The sequence below is a fragment of the Nicotiana sylvestris genome, chromosome 12, assembly GCF_000393655.2.
Source record: "Nicotiana sylvestris chromosome 12, ASM39365v2, whole genome shotgun sequence".
Taxonomy (NCBI): domain Eukaryota; kingdom Viridiplantae; phylum Streptophyta; class Magnoliopsida; order Solanales; family Solanaceae; genus Nicotiana; species Nicotiana sylvestris.
Window position 1 is genome coordinate 109,912,475 of NC_091068.1, and position 20,447 is coordinate 109,932,921.

The 20,447-nt window shown below is 34.6% G+C and overlaps 2 protein-coding genes across 3 annotated transcripts; both read right to left on the bottom strand.

Annotated features, from left to right (window-relative positions):
• Positions 1-360: 360 nt before the first annotated feature.
• On the bottom strand, positions 361-3,314 carry LOC104237548 (blue copper protein-like). Its single transcript, XM_009791717.2, has 3 exons — positions 3,152-3,314; positions 1,707-2,048; positions 361-829 (listed from the first exon to the last, which is right to left on the bottom strand). Exons 1-3 carry the CDS (start codon positions 3,312-3,314, stop codon positions 480-482), a joined length of 855 nt encoding a protein of 284 aa, XP_009790019.1. The 3' UTR covers positions 361-479.
• A 1,265-nt stretch (positions 3,315-4,579) lies between these two features.
• LOC104237549 (5-methyltetrahydropteroyltriglutamate--homocysteine methyltransferase-like) lies at positions 4,580-9,571 on the bottom strand. Of its 2 annotated transcripts, none has more exons than XM_009791718.1 (12): positions 9,467-9,571; positions 7,950-8,303; positions 7,774-7,861; positions 7,323-7,450; positions 6,863-7,254; positions 6,615-6,778; positions 6,411-6,491; positions 6,157-6,323; positions 5,974-6,079; positions 5,603-5,853; positions 5,313-5,514; positions 4,580-5,224 (listed from the first exon to the last, which is right to left on the bottom strand). In XM_009791718.1, the coding sequence occupies exons 2-12, from the start codon at positions 8,297-8,299 to the stop codon at positions 4,856-4,858; spliced, it is 2,298 nt and encodes a 765-aa protein (XP_009790020.1). In that variant the 5' UTR covers positions 8,300-8,303; positions 9,467-9,571; the 3' UTR covers positions 4,580-4,855. The 2 variants fall into 2 exon arrangements, with proteins under 2 accessions (XP_009790020.1, XP_009790021.1); XM_009791719.2 differs by lacking the exon at positions 9,467-9,571 and adding an exon at positions 9,306-9,395.
• Between the last annotated feature and the right edge of the window lie 10,876 nt (positions 9,572-20,447).

Here is a 20,447-nt window from a genome sequence, read left to right on the forward strand (position 1 = left end):
GTATCTTCTAATAACTTCATGTGTTAAGACATTGAAAGAAAGTGGTTAGCGAGAGGGTTCTTTCCTTAAAATAATTCTTCTTTTGTTATATGGTTAACAGATACCTTCTAAAAGTTACTCATCTATTCTGTTTCCAATCGAACCAAATAACATTAGATAAGCAATAACTTCCTCTCTTCCCTTGGACCAAAAATAGTAAAGGAAAGATGCTGACAATTATAAATACACGTAGAAAAACTAAATGAAAGACACAGAAAAAAAGATCCAACGTGATGGAATCAGAGTTTTTATTCCAAGTAAACATACATGTTGAAACGTTGTTAAAAGCCAATCAATGACTTATATTATTAGGACCCTCCCGTCCTCACAAAATACAATCTTTACCCAAAAGTTACCAATTATTCATTTATTCCTGCCTAGATGAAGGCAGGTTTTGTGTTCCAACACAAATGTAGTATCCAAAGGCCATTCAACTTAGATCAAACTAATGTTAGAATTGTCCAAATTAAAACCACACCCCCAACAAAAATCTTGTATGCAGATGTAGTAACCTTGTATGAGTTGTTTGAGTCATCCTTCTTTGGTGCCGGTCCCGGAACGGGAGCTTCCGGTGCCGGAGCTCCACCTTCCACGGTGATGACAAGCTTTTGGTTATGGTCGGAGCAATGTGTTGGAAAACCACAAATGTACCATTTTTTTCCGGGCTTAGCCAATGTGAGCACATCATGACCAGTAGTTAATCCTTCACTTGGTGGAGGAGCTATGCAGCTTTGGAAAGCAGTTTGGTTCACTTTGAACACATTATGATGCCCTTTGGTATACTTAAAAACTGCATCAAAGACGAAGAAAAAAATAGAAAATAGTTCAAGTAATAGTTACATCATTTAACTAGTTAAATAGCTTCCTTAAGCCATATAATAAATAATAATTCCTCATTTCTATTAACCAATTGAGAAAAGGAAAAGAAAGAAGAAAAGAAGTGAAAATTACATTCTTCCTATTGATTAATGAAGAGAAATAGAACAGAGAAATTACACTAAGTCAAGAAAAGAGGAGTTACTTCCGATACTCCACAAAGGTTTTGATAGTCCTTTACTACTTTTGATTCATGCCATCTATCTTTTAAGGCTTTTGCATATTACTCGGGAAAGATATTTAATACTCCCTCCGTTTCAATTTATGTGAACTTGTTTGACTGGGCACGGAGTTTAAGAAAAAATAAAGACTTTTGGAATTTGTGGTCCAAAACAAGTCAAGAAGGGGTCCAGAGTATTTATGTGGTTATAAAAGCTTTTCACTAAGGGTATAATTGTAAGTTTAAGCTAAATTGTTATCAAATTTAGAAAGGGTCATTTTTATTTGAACGAACCAAAAAGTAAATAGGTTCACAAAAATTGGAAAAGAGGGAATACTTTTAATCATAAGAGTATTTGTCTAGATTACTATTTATCTCTCCTTAAGTATCTCACTAAATTAACACAGCAATAAGAGTAGATCGGGAAAAAAGTAAAAAAGACTTCTTGTTATTCTAATACGACAAATATTTACATAAACGACTAATATTTGAGACCAGAGACCATATACAAAATTGTAATATAGGATCCACTTTTATATTAGTAAACAAAACGTTAATCCTTAAGAACATTAACTTTATTTTCTTTCTAGACCACTTCATAAGAATAATAGAATGGTTATATATGGCATACCTAAGGTGTCTCCAACTTTGAAAGTTTTGTCTTTGGCCCAAGCTTGATAATCAACATCATTGGTCCAGCCTTTATCACCCCCTACCCAATACTCAGCTGACGGTGCCGGAGCGGCGGGTGCCGGTGCCGGAGCTCCATCTTCGACGGTGATGACAAGCTTTTGGTTATGGTCAGAGCAATGTGTTGGAACACCACAAATGTACCATTTTTTACCAGGCTTAGCCAATGTTATCACATCATGGCCAGTAGTTAAAGCTTCACTTGGTGGAGGAGCTGTGCAACTTTGGAAAGCTGTTTGGTTCACTTTGAACACATTATGATGCCCTTTGGTATACTTAAACACTGCATCAAATGAAAAGAAGACAGGAAAATGTTTTAAGTAATAGCCACCGTTTAACTGGTAACAACTTGTTTGTTTTAATATGACCTCCGGTCCATTTTAAATGTCATTTAAGTTTTGTGGCACACCCATTTTTCAAATTGGTGAAAACAATACGGCTAGCCAGTTTTCGGATTGGTAATCGAAAAATAGCCAGCATTGCAAAGTCATTGAAAAATAGCTAGTCCCTCTGTTTCAAAAAGATTGATAATATTTCCTTATTAGTCTGTTTGAAAAAGATTGTCATCTTTCAATGATATGACAGGTTTCCGACCACAAGTTTCAAAAGTTTTACAACCACACAAATGTTATGGCTTATTTAAGGTCACGTATCTCAAAAGTCTTCCCTTCTTTATTAAAGTTTGTGCCAGGATAAACTAAGATAATCTTTTTGAAACGGAGGGAGTACTATTTTATGCCGAGATAAAATCTCGACAAAAATACCTCGCTGAAACACGAAAAGTTCCAGCATAATATGTTGGATTATGGAGCTTCTGCGTATAAACTTATAGCATATTATGTTGGAACTCCTGCACATTATGAAATTCTAGCACTTTATACTGGAATTCATATGTAAAAAAATTCGAACTCAAGCATATTATGCTGGAATTTTTCAGGATTTTTAAAGGTGTTTTTCTTCAGATTTTATCTGTATATGAAAAAATGACTAAATTTTAATTACTTTTAAAATTATAGCTATTTTTCGATTACCATTTATAAATCATGCTATTTCTAATGTATTTTTCCCCTTCAAAATGAGCTAAAATATTTGGCCCAACTCCACCTAATAAGCAGACTGAGTTGGCTGGCTCACGGATCAAGTCCATTTTAGTGGCCCTACAGAAAATCATTTAATAGCATTATGTTTTAAGGTTTATTTGACTAAATTTCCCTTTTATCTCTTCTAAAAATGAGTAATAGTATTACTTAGCTAAAACGACATTTAAATGAACAGCGTGAAGTAATGAATTGAGAAAGTGAAAGAATACATGTTTCATATGTCTAAGAAAGTATGATGCAACTAAAATAATTTACATTACCAATATATAACTTAAATCTGTCATACCTAAGGTATCTCCAACTTTGAAAGTTTTGTCCTTGGCCCAAGCTTGATAATCAACATCAAGGGTCCAGCCTTTGTCACCCCCTACCCAATACTCAGTTGCCATTGTGATTGCAGGCAGAAATCCTGCAATCATTATGATTAAACACAAAATCTTGGAAGCCATGTAAAATTCTTCTTAGGAGCTTACTAAAATAGAAAACTTTAAGGGTGAGTTGAAAAAAGAAAAATTGGTATATGGCAATTTATAGCTTAACTTAACAAGAAAGCTTAGCGAGATCCGAGGATAACAAAGTGATTGATTAATTTGAATTCTAAGTACGTGAACTCCAATGAGTTAGCCTGGCAAATATTCCACTAATTATTCTCGTAAAGTTCAAAGAAGAAAAAGGGAGAAGAAAACCTTAGTATTGTAGGTAGATATTTCCTCTATTCCATATTATTTGTCTTTTATGATTTTTGCTCGTTAAAAGAATTTTAATGGCTTTAATTATAAGATAAGTTTTCTAAATTATCGTTATTTTTTTCTCTTAAATGTTTCATCTTATTAACACTCGACTAATTGGAGTAGTAAGGCTAATAAAAAAAAATAACATATATATATATATATATATATATATATATATTATTTTTCTAAAACGCCAAATATTTCGAAACAAATTCAGTTTGCTAAAACGATTATTATTTGGAACAGGACGGAGTAGATTGTTAGCTTTTATAAGGAATTTTATCATACCCAAAATTAAAGCGCAAAAAAAAGAGAATACAAATATGACCATAGTTTATCATGTTTTAAGCTATAGGGTCACTCATATTGGAAATAATATGTCTCCATACTCTTAAATTGTGGAGCGTATGCTTGCTATGAAACACTATTTTTTTCAGCGAGTGGAGTACATTACCATTCTATTTTACTTATATTTGTCTACATGGTTGCGTCGTAATAGACTACCTACAACATAATCTCTTAAAGTGTAATCTTTCCCCGGACCTTATGTGAATACGGGATTGCTTCGTGCATGAAGCTGGTGTTGATACTGTTTTGTTCTTGTGTTTTTATCTTTATCCTAAAAAAGGACCTCAAAGAATACATTCTTAAAAACTTAGAGATTATCACATGTTTGACTGGTTGTTTGCTAGGAAAACTCTTTTGGAAACAGATACTGTTAATAACAAACACATCCAGGATCTTAACCACTCCCAATTTTGGGAAAGGATCCTTTTTTTTTTTTGAATAATTGTGGTTTAAATGTTTTGTGAATGTAAGGTGAGTGTAGAGATGAAGCTTCTTAGATTTTGATCCTTATAGGTAAATGATGGTTTGCAGGATATTTGACATTTGGAATGGCAACTCTTTTGAAAGTTGTTTTCTAAATATGGATTTAAATATGGTCACATGGTGTATTGAAAATAAAAAAGAACACAGAAAAGTGAGCATAAACTGACAAGATTTCTCTGATTACTTCTCCAAAATACATCAATCCGCTTGCTGGTATTGTAATAAGGAAATCCAAAAACCATCAAATATAGTTGATAAATGATTTTCAAGAAAAGGATAGCTCCGAAAAAATCAGCAAAAGGTCCAGAGGGCAGACTAACCTACACAATAATATTTCATCGCAACCACAATTATTTAAAATCAACAGAGAAATTTCTCATTAAAGTTCAAAGAACACCATGTTATAGTTGATTCAAGAATCCTCTAGTTCACTTGGCACTGGCAAGCTGAGTGCGGATGGACTTGGCTGCAGACACCATGTTTTGCAGGGCTGGTTTCACCTCGGTATACTTGCGAGTCTTGAGACCACAGTCGGGGTTGACCCACAAGATGTTGGTGTCAAGAACTGCAAGCATCTTGTTAACTCTATCGGCTATCTCCTCTGTGGATGGTATTCTTGGAGAGTGGATGTCATAGACACCGGGACCAATGCCAGCTCCGTACTTCACTCCCTCCCTGAAAACTGAGAGGAGTTTCTCATCAGAACGTGAGTTCTCAATGGTGATCACATCAGCATCCATGTCGATGATGGAGTGGATAATGTCGTTGAAGTTGGAGTAGCACATGTGGGTGTGGATCTGCAAGCCACAAAAGATAAGCTCATTAACAAGCAGGTATCGGATTAAACGAAGTTCCGGAGTTAAAACAACAAGATCAGAATAGAACCTGTGTAGTGTCCTGGATGCCGACGTTGGTGATTCTGAAGGAGTGGACAGCCCAATTCAAGTAGAATGCGTGTTCAGACTTCCTCAGAGGCAAGCCTTCTCTCAAAGCAGCTTCATCGATTTGGATCACAGTGATTCCTGCCTTCTCCAAATCCTCCACTTCATCCTTAATGGCCAATGCAATCTGGTAGCAGGTCTCAAACCTAGAAAAAGCAATGATGGTAAACATTATAAACATAATCGGAGAAGGTATAAAACTCAAATTAGGAGGAGGGTATAAATTGAAGTTACCTTGGCTGGTCATTTCTGACAAAAGACCAGTTGAGAATGGTGACAGGGCCGGTAAGCATTCCCTTCATTGGCCTCTTGGTCATATTCTGAGCAGCTGAGGACCAGAAGACAGTCATTGGCTTTGGGCGGCTCACATCACCATAGATGATAGGTGGCTTCACACATCGAGATCCATACGATTGAACCCATCCATTAGCAGTGAAGGCAAAACCAGATAGCTGCTCTCCAAAGTACTCAACCATATCGTTCCTCTGCATACATCAAGCATTCAAACTTACCAATCCATATTTACGCATGCGAGCGTGTGTATATGGACAGAAAAGATGCTAATACATGCATATGCATGTAAGTTAAGTAGGTAATTGTCCTACCTCAGGCTCTCCGTGAACCAAGACATCAATGTCAAGCTCTTCTTGGAGATCGACAACCTTCTTGATTTCCTCCTTGATGGCTTTAACATATTCCTCCTCGGAGATCCTATAAATAAATGAATTATGAGATGAGATGTTCAACAGCACCAACAGTAAGAAGCAGAAAGCAAGTATAACACTGACTTCTTGGCCTTGTATTCACGACGAACTCTTCTAAGCTCCACTGTCTGAGGGAAGGATCCAATGGTGGTTGTAGGCAGAATTGGTAGGTTAAGTTTCTTTTGTTGGGCATCAAGTCTAGCACTAACATTTGTAGCACGGTGGTGGTCAGATCCTTGAAGAGCAGCGGACTGAGATATCACAAGAGTAAAAAGTAGTAAGTACAATATGATACAAGTCATTAGAAAGAGAAGACGATCCTTCAGTTCAACACTTACAGCCTTTTGAACAGCTTCATTTGTCACTCTTGGGGAGGACTTTCTGGAAGCTTGAGCAGCAGCATTGGCAGAGAAAAATGCCTGAAAGTACAATGAACACATTTAGCCGTGATATGCAAAAAACTTTGTCGAGAGTATTAAGTAAAAAAGACTCATTTCCCGAAGTGATTTTTTAAAGACCTTTAAGTTAAGAACGAACTATACCTCATCCTTGGCACCAGCCAATGCCTTGGCTAAAGCATTTACTTCAACAACCTTTTGGGCAGCAAATGCGAGCCATGATTTGATTTCATCGTCTAGCTTTGGCTCATTGACTAGATCAACAGCAGTGTGGAGTAGGGAGCAAGATGTAGAGACAACAAGCTTGTCTGCATAATTGAAAGAAAAAATTGATCATTTCCTGCAACAAAATCACTACCAACTATCAAGTGATGAGATAGGAAATACATTACCTTTTCCTACAATGCCCTCAAGAGATTGCAGGAGGTTAAGAGATGCAGCAAGATCATTAGCCCAAATGTTCCTTCCGTCAACAACTCCAGCAAACAAGTACTTGCCGGAAGGGAAACCACCCTTGATTAAATCGAGGGTCTGAGTTCCACGGACCAAGTCAAAGCCAAATCCGGTAACTCCTTTCAAAGCAGTGAGGGTTTTGAATGCCTCAGCAGGAACGTCAGCAAAGTAGGTCTCAACGATAACATTAAGGCCAGATAGAGATGACTCTAGGTCAGCATAGGCCTTGGTGAATGCTTCCAATTTGTGAGCCTCTAGATCCAACACAAGCGTAGGTTCGTCAAGCTGAATCCAAGAAGCGCCAGCTGCCTTCAACTCCGCAATAACTTCCCTGCATTGACAATTTTAAGTTAGAGTATGTCCATTCAGATATAGCGGGTCGTGAAAAAAAAAACTTACTTGTAAATTGGAAGGATTTTGTCCAGAAGTGACAACAGGGGGAAAGATTTCTCAACACCCTTAGCAGGTTTGGAAAGCAACAAGTATGAAACTGGACCAACAAGTACTGGAACAGTATCTACTCCAAGCTGCGTGAGTAACAAGATCAAGATCAATAAATCAATCATCTAATCTTTTATTTCCATGCATAAGCATAGATTTAACAGGACAACGTAAATGCTGTACATAAATATGCATCAAAACAAAATGAAAACACAAAAGAAATGAACAATCGTCTTTCTAGACCACAAATCCGAGCTTGTATCTGCTCTCTTCAAAAATCACATAAAGCAAAAAGTGAAGTCCATGATGATGAATGATCACATCCATTAACTATATTCCCCTTCCAATAGTTCAAGAATCAGACATGTATTGTAAAATGAAAAGTATACATAAGAAAAGAATCACATACCCCCTTCGCCTCTTTGTACTCATCTACTGCCTTGTGAGAAGCATAAGAAAAGTTAACATCAGGTCCCAACTCAGGGACAATGAAGTGGCTGGATCAAACATTGAAAAACCATAAATCAGCACACGGACAAGATAATCATATATCCGATGAAAAGAAAAAGTTGATGTGTCACTTACTAGTTGGTGTCAAACCACTTTGTCATCTCCATAGCAGGGACGGAGGCATTTCCTCTGGCCATGGAGAAGTAAGTGCCGAACCCGATCTCACCACTGGTCCAGTTGTACCTAGAAGGGACGGCACCAAGCATTGCGGTTGTGTCGAGCACTTGATCATAGTAAGAGAAGGTGTTGCTGGGAATGTACTTAATACCAGCATCAGCCATCTGTTTCCAGATGGATGACCTGAGGTCAGCAGACACCTTCTTCAAGTCCTCAGCGCTGCTCTTTCCATCCCAGAAAGACTCAAGAGCAAATTTGAGCTCTCTCTTTGGGCCCATACGGGGGTATCCAACAATGTGAGATGCCATTTTTCTGCTTCACCAAAAACACTCAATCAGACATGAATTTAAACCAATGATCACACACGTTGAATAGATTTATTTTTGGTAAAGGTTCCACCAAAACACCCTTTATTAGAGTGGAGTGGATATAAAGGATTCATATAGCTGACCCAAATCAAGTGTAGTTAATGGTTAACGAAAATACTTAGCTCGCGTTTGGACATAAATTTTGTTGAAACTTGAAAAAAGAGTCTTTGAAGTTGTGTTGAAAAATAATTTTTGGAAGTTGAAGTTAGGTTTGAACATGCATTTTATTTGAAAAAAACTTGAAGTTTAAAAATTTCATCCAAAAACTGATCATGTTCCATAAACAAAGACTGTTTTCAGAAATTCTGTTGAAAAAATATACCCAAAATCTATTGCCACGTGTTGTATTAAATGTATAGAATTAGAAAGTGCACTATTACAAAAAGCAGAGCTTGTCCATTTTCCAAGTACAACTAACAAACAGAGAATGAAACCTTAAAACAATGATACAAAAGCAAAATAAGTACACAATGCTTAGTTCCAAACAAAAATTAAACACTCAGTTAAATAATGCAATTATTCATCATATATATGAACCTCAGAACACCAGATCTGCGTTACATCAAGCAATAAATTGGTTCACAATCACCCAATACCCACCTCATATCAGATCTAATGAGACAACAAAGACAAGGTACAGATCTGCAATTCCTCACCACCCCATATTTTTCTTTTAAAACAGATCCCGAGGGACAGTGGCGCACAGGTCAAAACACAGTGTATAATGGACTGGCCCCTCTACCCATAATAACACAGATCTAAAACTCAATATCCATGCATAAAGATTCACACCCCAGAAACAAAAACAGTGAGTAGTATATAATAGCAATCTATTAAGAGCCAGAGAGCAAAAATGACACATAACATCAAATGGGTACATAACCATAGTACTAAACAAGCACACCAAAAAAAAATTGGGATTCAAGAATTAACACTAAATCCATACCAATTGGCGAAGAAACAACAACAGAATCTTGAGGGGGGGAAAAGAAAAACAAAAAGGAAACCAACTTCAAATGAAGTGTTGTAAGGGGAATATGGCAACAGAAATACAAGAAATGAGAGTTTAAATAACAGAATTACAAGGGGACGAACGACAAAGCGTACCTTCAGGAAAATGTAGGAACCGGTGAAGGGTGGTTCTAGGTTGTAGAATGAATGAAGAAGAAGAAAAGTGGAGGACGCGAGTTTGAAGCGGAAGGTGATTTGGTTTATATAGAAAGGGTTGTACAAAAAGTTGGTAGATCTGGCATGAGAATATAAAAATTCTTATAAGAAAGGTAACAACTTTACTCATATATACATGGTATTTTTCCAATTTATATTAATTTACCTAATTCACTAATAAATTAATGTAAAAATATGCAATAATTAAATAATTTAATAGTAATCGTCACGTAAAGATGCATGTTATGTATTCATTTATTTATAAGCAGTCAGCTTAAAAAAAATTCTATATCAATATGATTACAGCTATAACATAACAGATCAATGTATCGTATTATATAAGAACCAATCAAATTTTTAATGTAGACAGCTGAATTTAATTGACTCTAAAGTGATTTGATCATGCGGGAGTAAATGCAAATTTAAAGTTGAAGTTGAAAAATTAAATTACCTTAGAGAAATTCAAGTTTGAGATGTTTGAAGTTGAATATGAACCTGTATAAATTTAAGTAAAATATATTTTACTTTTTTTGGTAATAAAAATAAATATTCTATTAAACAAGTATATGCGTATAGAGGTTTTCGTGCTCAGGTTGCAAATATATTTTACTTTATAGACTGGTTGTACAAACTAATTGTTGAATCTTCACAATTTTCATTGCCAGTTATTTAAAAGATAATTACAAAAAATGGTCTATACTAAGTGCAAATTTATAAATTACCTATAATGAGATTATACGTGTTGTTAGGAGAAAAAAACAAATGCACTATGAATCTGTGCAACGCCATATCCTGATTGCGAAAGTAGGGTGTGGTGACTAATACCTACCCCGAGAATTGTTATCTAAATGGTGACTAATGCTTACCCCTAGAATTGTTACCTAAATACATTTTAATGTGTTATAAATCACTTAAATCGCCGCCCACAACCCTATCAATAGATACTTAAAATAATGCACAAAAACTACGACACTATGCCTTACCTCATAAACATGAGAACTTTCCTATCATACACTTTGTGGACAATTGGCTCAATCGGAACCACAATAACTTCAATAATATAAAGAAGCACTTAACCCTTATAAAAATCACTGATCATGCTCTACAATTCACCTACCTTGCAAGACACACAAAACACAAATTACTACAGCCCATAAAATGGATCCCTCCAAAACCAAACTAGTATAAATTAAACATGGATGGGGCAGTATTACATCAACTCATAAAGCAGGTATAGGCGGAGTAATACGGGACTCCAATGGCCATTGGATTGTAGGTTTTGCAGGAAATTTGAACTACGCAAACATTGTCTAAGCATAACTACAAGCTCTATTCCATGGACTTGAACTAGCAAAAGCATATCAATTGACTCCACCGGAAATTAACATCGATGCAAAAGAGGTAATCACGATGGTAAAACAAGAAAACACACTTTATACTAATTTAATTCATGACTGCAGGCACCTCCTGGACCAGCTACTTAATCCTACTATCACGCATATCTACAGAGAGAGGAACGAGGTGGTTGATGGCTTAGCAAAAGCGGGATGCAGCATGGATCCTTTTACGACTATCACCTATTTTGAAAAACTGCCAGATTTTGTCAACATATTTTTGCAAAGGAATCAAGCAGGAGACACTCGTCTCAGGAAGACAACAGGGACACAACACCTACAATGGGACAAACAACAACAACTACTAGCTCACTCTAGCGATAATGCACTGAATAGCAGTACTAGCTCTCGAGGCAATAGTTTCTGTATTGACGAAACAATTTTAAACTACAACCTAGATGCAATAGCATCATCCCCTCTGTAGCAATTTTATGATTAATGCAATTATCTTTCCAACCAAAAAAAAAAGTGTTACTCTAGCCTTAGGCCCCCAAATTTGGGGGCCTATTTTTAACAAATAATATATATATATATATATATATATATATATATATATATATATATATATATATATATTAAAAAAATAGAAGTACTTTTAATACAAAAGTAGAGTTTTTAATATAAAAGGAAAGAAAGCTCTTTAAGATATATAGATTTCTAATTTAATTAACAAATATAGATTTCTTATCTATATATATATTAATAATTAACTATAGTAAAAAATATATATAAATATATAAAAAAATAACTACCCATTCAAATTGGGTCGGAGTAGTTTCAAGTTGGAATTTTTAAATTATTTTAAAAGCAAAAAGCAAAAAAAAAATAAAGCTATAAAAAACGGAAAAAACAGAAGAAACTACGACTTCAGGCCATATATATATATATATATATATATATATATGTGTGTGTGTGTGTGTGTGTGTGTGTGTGTGTGTGTCTATATATATATATATATATATATATATATATATATATATATATATATATGTATATGTATATATATTGGTTACTTTATTTAAATTAATAATTATAGATATCTTATAATTAACTATAATATAAAAACGAAAATATAAATATAAAATAACTACCCATTCAAATTGGGTGGGAGTATTTTCAAGTTGGAGCTTTTAAATTATTTTTTTTGAAAAGCAAAAAAAAAGCTATAAAAAACGAAAAAAAAGAGAAGAAAAACTACCCATCCAAATCGGAGTAGTTTCAAATGTGAGATTTAAAATAAAAAATGAAATTAAAAAAATAATAAATTATCAATTCAAATTGGGGAGTAGTTTAAATATATATATATATATATATATATATATATATATATATATATATATATATATATATATATATATATATATATATTAGTTACTTTATTTAAATTAATAATTATAGATATCTTATAATTAACTATCTATCTATAAATAAAAGTAGAAGACAAAAGCACCTCATGAAGCCAAGTGGCAGCTTAAAAAAAGGCACATGACATAATTAGTTATTAAATTAGTTATTGGTTATTCTTTTTAATTTAAATATATCTAAAAAATGAAAATAATTTTTTTTAAAAACTACCATATATATATGTGTGTATATATATATATAAAATAATTAAAAAACTACCATATATATATTAATTGGTTGCTTTAATTTAATTAACAAATATAGATTTCTTATCTATATCTATATTAATAATTAACTATAATAAAAAAATAAAAAAATATATATATAAAAAAATAACTACCCATTCAAATTGGGTCAGAGTAGTTTCAAGTTGGAATTTTTAAATTATTTTAAAATCAAAAAGCAAAAAAAAAAAATAAAGCTATAAAAAACGGAAAAAAAGCAGAAGAAAAACTACCCATTCAAATCTATATATATATATATATATATATATATATATATTGGTTACTTTATTTAAATTAATAATTATAGATATCTTATAATTAACTATAATATAAAAATGAAAATATAAATATATAAAAAAATAACTATCCATTCAAATTGGGTGGGAGTATTTTCAAGTTGGAGCTTTTAAATTTATTTTTTTTAAAAAGCAAAAAAAAAAAAGCTATAAAAAACGAAAAAAAGAGAAGAAAAACTACCCATCCAAATTGGGAGTAGTTTCAAATGTGAGATTTAAAATAAAAAATGAAATTAAAAAAATAATAAATTATCAATTCAAATTGGGGAGTAGTTTTAAGTTGGAGTTTTAAAATTATTTGAAAATAAAAAAACAAAAATAAAGAAATAAAAAAACTTCAGAGAAAAATATTAAATAACGTAATATGCTAATGAAACTTTCTATTAACAATGTAGTAGCATTAAATATTTGAAAATATAATAAAGAAAAATACATAACAAAAAAGTTATTCGATGCGCTGCCTGTATAAGTCCCGCTAGTTTAACAAAGATTTTATTCACTAAAATTTAGATAATATTATTAAGAACAACAGAATCTATATATTACTAAAAGGAGAGGAAAAACCCTTTCGTTAAGCCAAGTGGCAGCCTAAAAAAAGCCACATGACATAATTAGTTACTAAATTTATTATTTAGTTAATAATTAATTATTGGTTATTCTTTTTGAATTTAAATATATATAAAAAACAAAAATAATAAAAAAATATAAAACTACCATATATATGTATATATTCATATATATATATATATTAATTGATTACTTTATTTGAATTAATAAATATAGATATCTTATAATTAACTATATAAAAAACGAAAATATAAATATAAAAAAAAACTACCCATTCAAATTGGGTGGGAGTAGTTTCAAGTTTGAGTTTTTAAATTATTTTAAAATAAAAAAGCAAAAAAAAATCTATAAAAAAAACAAAAAAAAAGAGAAGAAAAACTACCCATTCAAATCGGGGAGTTGTTTCAAGTTGGAGTTTTAAAATAATTTTAAAATAAAAATAGATATCTTATAATTAACTATAATTAAAAAATGAAAATATAAATATATAAAAAAGTAACTACCCGTTCAAATTGGGTGGGAGTAGTTTCAAGTTGGAGTTTTTAAACTATTTTAAAATAAAAAAGCTATAAAAAACGAAAAAAAGAGAAAAAAACTACCCATTCAAATTGGGGAGTAGTTCAAGTTGGAGTTTTAATATAATTTTAATATAAAAAATAAAATTAAAAAAATAATAAATTACCAATTCAAATTGGGGAGTAGTTTTAAGTTGGAGTTTTAAAATTATTTAAAAATAAAAAAACAAAAATAAAGTAATAAAAAAAACTTCAGAGAAAAATATTAAATAACGTAATATGCTAATGAAACTTTCTATTAACAAAGTAATAGTATTAAATATTGAAAGATATAATAAAGAAAAATACATAACAAAAACGTTATTCGATGCGCTGCCTGTATAAGTCCCGTTAGTTTAATATAGATTTTATTCACTAAAATTTAAATAATATTTTTAAGAACAACAGAATAAAATTTAAAATAAAAAAATTCAATAGTAATAAATTATATATCTTCTCATATATTACAAAAAGAAAGCGAATACTAAATATTGTTTAATATAATAAAAAAAATAGAACAAAAAAGTTATTCACCGATTATATAAGTATGTTTGATTTAATAGAGATTTTATTATTGGGTATATCGTATTGACAAACAAGATGACAATTGAATTTTATTAAAGCAATACGATCTAATAAGATCAAACAAGCCTGATCATAATTTAATTTAATGACTACTAGTAATAATCAAAAGCCCCAAACGCCCAGTTCTTCACTTTGGCAGTTCGCCTTCTCCGGTTCTTCTTCTTCACTTCTTAGGTTCTTACTCAATCAAAAATCAAAGTTCGCCTCCACCAGCCCGCCTCCGTCACTTTCTCACTTCAAAATAGAAAACCTTCTTCCTCAATCTCTGGTTAGTACTTATCTTACTTTGAAACTTATTTTTTATTTATAACTTATATTCTTGAGGAGTCAGTTATAATCTCTAAAATTTCGTGTATGTAAGTGTTTCAAACGAGGTTCAGTTCCAAGTGTTTTTAGCTTGCTATTGATTTCTTTTTAATTGAAGAATGTTTTAGTAGGACTTGAGTTTGATTGTGTTTTAGTACAAAAAACCTCCGTTTCTATTAACCTTTGGAAATGAGAGATTAATTAGATTCATTTAAAACAGTACTAGTAATTTTACTGACACTATATTTAAAGGTTAATGAAGATATCTAAGTATTAAAATATAATTAAATTATGCAACATAGCCAGAATTTACAAGTAAATGTTAGTGAAGATTTCAAGTGGTCCTTCTGTAGAGTTGTATTAGATTCAATAAGTTGTAGTATTTGTTTTATTTAAAATGGGTGTGATTGCTCTATTAATATTGTGTTTGTTTGTATTCTTGATAAACTCTTAAATTTATTGGACTCGTTTTTTTGTAGGAAATTCTTATTCTTATGAATTGAGATGGACGTATTTTTGACGAAGTTTAATTCTTCTCAACCGAGTTCTACTCTTAGAAACAATTCCTCCCATCTTATAGATGAGTTTGATGAGAAATTACTCAATTCTGATCCTGGAGAGAGAGTACTCATTGATAAATATAGTCCTAGAATACCGGATGAAGTATGAAGATACTACATTCAAAATAGACCTTGCCAACCAGTTGATCATAAGTTTCCTAAAATTTTATTCGGTAATAAAATGCGTCAATTTAGTCCGGGTTGGTTAAAGGTTCGTATTCTAGATGGTTGGAGTATAGTGTGAAGAAAAATATTGCATTTTATTTATGTTGTTATTTATTCAAAAATAATTATGTTCATGGAAGCATAGGTGACTCTTTCACAAAAACGGGCTTTTAAGGCTTGGAATAAAGCTTGTGAAAGACTTCCTGTAACGACTCGACCGGTCGTTTTGAGCTTTTGCACTTTGATCGCTAGTTCTCGAGCATGGCTTGCCCCGTATGGTGTGTTATTACTTATATAAATCATTGGTTTTGGGTTTCAGAGTAATCAGAAGGAATTTGGAAGAACAACTCTCAGTTTAAAGCTTAAAATTGAAAAGGTTTGACCAAGATTTGACTTGTTTGTATATGATCTCGGATTGGAATTTTTATGATTTGGTTACCTCCGTTAGGCAATTTGGGACTTAGGAGTATGATCGGAATGCATTTTGGAAGTCCGTGGAAGGTTTAGGCTTGAATTGGCGAAATTGAGATTTCGGCGTTTTCCGGTTGTTAGGTGAGTTTTTGATATAGAGGTCGGAATGAAATTCCGAGAGTTGCAGTAGCTTCGTGGTGTCATTTGGGATGTGTGTGTAAAATTTCAGGTCATTCGGACGTGTTTTGGTTGGGGTTTTGATCAAAAAATGTATTTCGGAAGATTTTGGAAACTTAGGCTTGAATCCGATGTGATTTGGTAGATTTGATGTCGTTTGAGGTGTTTTGATGATTGGAACAAGTTTGAATAAGATATTGGGTCATGTTTGTGCTTTTGGTTGAGGTCTCGAGGGCCTCGGGGTGATTTCGGATGGTTAGCGGGGAAATTGGAATTTATGTTGCAGCTTTAGATTTGCTGCTTCTGGTATTTCTGTATCTGCGGTTTGTGGACCGCAGATGCGGTGCCGCAGATGTGAGTGTTTCATCGCAGAAGTGAAAATGGGTCAGGTGAGCTGGACCGCAGAAGCGGCTAAAGGGATCGCATCTGCGGAAGCGCAGATGCGGAAGAGGTTCGCAGATGCGGCTTAAGCCGGTTTAATGAACTCCGCAGAAGCGGATGTGTTGACCGCATATGCGGTACCGCAAAAGCGGATTTTGGACCGCAAATGCGGTTATGTCTGGGCAGAATGTATATATGTCTTCCTTCGCGATTTTTGAAGGGTTTAACCATTTTTGCACTCGGAATTGGGAGCTTTGGGAAATTTTGAAGAGAGGAATCAAAGAGACTTCGTTGAGGTAAGGATTTTGGACTTAAAACACATTCCTATGGTAGAATTTCATGAATTAAGGCTGTAATTAATGGGTTTAAAGGGCTAAAAATGGAGGATTATGACGTGTGTTTAAGAGGCCTTTAATGGAGGATTTGAGGGGCCATTTGAACTCCGACTTTGATGTTGTTGATATGTATGACCTCGTGGGAGATGAGGAATCTAATGATGTGAAAATTTCTGAGTTTCGAGAAGTGGGCCCAAGGCTCGGGGTTTGGTAATTTCGGGATTTGTGCCCATTATTGATTGTTTTTGCTTGAGCTTTGTTCCTTTAGCATATTTTGATGTTCTCGTTCTGATTTTGGATAGATTCGACGCGCATGGAGGCCGATTTGAGGGGCAAAGGCATCGCGAGCTAGAGATTTAGCCGGTTCGAGGTGAGTAATGATTGTAAATGATGTTCTGAGGGTTTGAAACCCCGGATTGCACATCGTAGTGCTATGTTGAGGTGAGTCACACGCTTGATGACGGGCGTGTGGTCGTGTACTATTGGGGATTGTTACTTGGTCCGTCCCGATTGATGATTTTTACCGTGTATTTGACTGAAACTTATCTGTTATTATCATGATTTGGGTTGATTGCCATATTTGGGCTTCGTGCCAACTATTTGCACCATTCGGGGATTTTTATTACTATTTCCTCACTATTTTGGCTTATTAATTGAACTCGGTCATGTTATTTTTCACTATTTTACTACTTAGCCATTTTTACTCAGTTTTGAGACTTAAATGATATTTTAAATGATGTTTTGGGCTGAGAAATATTGTTTACTAATGCCCAAGAGGCTTGTGAGTATTTTTGATTGAGTAAGGCCGAGGGCCTAGTTGTGAGGAAATACTAACACTGATTTGAGGCCGAGGGCCTGAGATATGTACGCCACGAGGTGGCTTGTTGATATTGCTTATGAGGCCGAGGGCTTGAGATACATACGCCACGAGGTGGCTTGACTGATATGAGATCGAGGGCCTAGATTTGATGCCACAAGATGATTTGATATTGCGTATATCCCTAGTGAGCGCGGGTACCGATTGTGATGTGAGATATAGCCCGAGGGGCTGATATTGTACTATGTGATAGCCCAAGGGGCTAGTACCGTCCTATGTGATTGCCTGAGGGACTGGTATTGTTCTGAGATATTGCCTGAGGGGCGGAGTTGTTGACATTGTGCCCGAGGGGCGAGCCTTATATATGTTTATCTTTCATATTTACTTGTCATTTTACTTGTCAAACTTTGGTATTTATGCCCGAGGGGTGGATTTCTGTGCTTATCGGCACTAACTATTTTACATTCATGAGTAATTGTTGAAAAAGTCATTTTCAAAGGAGTTTTAAACTGAGCTAAGATATTATTAAGAGATTTTACATCTTCACTGTTTTCTCACTGGTTTTGGAACTGCTTCTATACAACATCTTGATATACTTTACGTGATTTCTTGCCTTCAGTCTTTATTTACATTTGTTACTCATTGAGTTGGAGTACTCACTTTACTCCCTGCACCTTGTGTGCAGATTCAGATATCTATATATCCGGTAGCGGGTTTTGGGGGATCGGAGGCAGAGTCATCGGAGTTTAGCAAGGTAGCTGCCGGCGTTCGCAACACCGCTTTTCTCCCTCACCATTCATTAGTCCTGTTTTGTATATTTCAGAACTTTAGTTGTATTCGGACCTTAGTAGATGCTCATGACTTGTGACACCCCGGTTAGTGCTGTGTCGGGTTATACTTCCGCTAATTATTATCGTTAAATCATGTATAGACTGGTTATGTATTGTTTAACTATTTTAAAAAGGTGAATTGGGCTTAGTTGGCTAGCCTTGTCTTCACGAGAGGCGCCATCTCGACCGGGTCGGGGTATGAGTCGTGACAAGTTGGTATTATAGCCTAGGTTACATAGGTCTCACGGGTCATGAGCAGGTTTAGTAGAGTCTCGCGGATCGGTACGGAGACATCTGTATTTATCCTCGAGAGGCTGCAGAACCTTTAGGAAAAAAAAAACTTCACATTCTTGGAATTCTTATCGTGCGTCCTTGATTCAACTTGAAAAGTAACTCTTAAAATTCCTTCCACGTATTCGTATGCGCGCATGAGCGCTCAGTATCAGATGTGCGTCGATGGCTTGTGATTCCCTGATTGAGGGGGCGAGATGTGATCTCTGTAAGTTGATGTTGGGCCAGTTTGGAGGACTTGAGGCCGGATCTTTGCCTATGGCTTGAGCACCGAGGTGCTGATTGTGTGAGCAAGTATTTTTGAACTTATATGCTCGATAGTGTCTCTATTAGTGGGAGTGACGGCTGGGTAACTATGTGATGAGTATGTTAGTACTGCAAGATGTATTCATATGATTGGAAGCGACGAGAAGGGTCTGTTGGAAGATAGAAGAACTATTAGGTGCTTGAATTTCATCTTGATTCGAGGTATAACCCCGAGTTATGGGCGCGCGAAGGATCTTTTCATGCTTCCCAGTTGAGAGTGAAGTAAATTCCATGTTGCGGTATGAGTTCAGACTCAAGAAGACTAAGTGACTGCGTACAATTTATGACGGTGGAAGGTATACATGAATGTTAGTTGGAGGCAAATCAGGTGGGTGATCTCCTGCGAAGTGTTCTGAGGTTGTGCGATCCTTATGTGTTTGTTAGAAGATCTCCTTTACAAGTGAAGTATATGTGTTGAAATTTAAATTTGGGTCGCTTAAGAGAGTGGGTTTAACTATTACGAGAGTGAATGCGAGATAGCAGAAGATTTAAAGTACTCGATGGTCTGTGTTTCACGAGCTTATAAAGGATTGAGTTTAATCTCACTATGGTACTATGGCAGCAATAGAGTATGTGCGTTATGAGTTATTGGGTGTGTTTTGATCTATGGTTTCCAGCCTTGTGGGGGAGTCTGCTATTGATTAGTTGGTTGCACGATTATGTGCTATGTTGGTTCCAGTTTAAGGCGTGTCAATGAATCAGTTATGGCTTGCGAAAATTGAGACCGAGGATGGCTCGAGTAAAGGAAAATTTTGACAAAGGTTATGAGATGCTTCACAGGTGTGTGAGAATCACAACATGTCTTGAGTTGTTGTTGGTAATGGATGCTCAGAGTATAGAGCAGGAAGTGGCTTGGTTGTTCTAGGGTGAGGTTACACTCTGCGCTGTTGGAGTGCTATTGAGGCACGGGTGGTTCCGTTCGTTTGATCAGGCTAATTGCAGTTTGAATAGAGTGAATGACTCTCGAGAATGGTTCTAATGTGTTCAAGATTCTACGTATAACAATTGGGTATCTTAAAGTTATATATGTGGTTAGAAACTGAGTTTTCATTGGAAGAGGTTAAGACTTGTGGTAATTCTATGTTAATTATGGGATTATATGTATCAGTATCAGGAAGGTAAAGGTAACAGATTTAGATTCGCAGGAAGTTCTTCAGAGTAAAGTATTTTGGAATGTGGTGCTTTCGGAATATTTAAGAGGGTATTCAACGGCTTATGGGTCTTAGACAGTGTGGTTTTATGCTTGGGCCTCGCGTGGTAAGCCTGGGTTGAGGAATTGTGGTGCTACAGCAAGAGGGAATATCAAGTTGAAGATGAA

What these genes read in the sequence shown, in the direction of transcription:
- LOC104237549 (XM_009791718.1), bottom strand. Translation starts at nt 8,299, where the DNA reads ATGGCATCTCACATTGTTGGATACCCCCGTATGGGCCCAAAGAGAGAG. An exon ending in AAGTGGTTTGACACCAACTA is followed by an intron (nt 7,862 to 7,949) that starts GTAAGTGACACA and finishes TGTTTGATCCAG; the next exon opens with CCACTTCATTGTCCCTGAGT. An exon ending in TGGTTCACGGAGAGCCTGAG is followed by an intron (nt 5,854 to 5,973) that starts GTAGGACAATTA and finishes TGATGTATGCAG; the next exon opens with AGGAACGATATGGTTGAGTA.
- LOC104237548 (XM_009791717.2), bottom strand. Translation starts at nt 3,314, where the DNA reads ATGGCTTCCAAGATTTTGTGTTTAATCATAATGATTGCAGGATTTCTG. An exon ending in CAAAGTTGGAGATACCTTAG is followed by an intron (nt 2,049 to 3,151) that starts GTATGACAGATT and finishes CATTTGATGCAG; the next exon opens with TGTTTAAGTATACCAAAGGG. An exon ending in CAAAGTTGGAGACACCTTAG is followed by an intron (nt 830 to 1,706) that starts GTATGCCATATA and finishes TCTTTGATGCAG; the next exon opens with TTTTTAAGTATACCAAAGGG.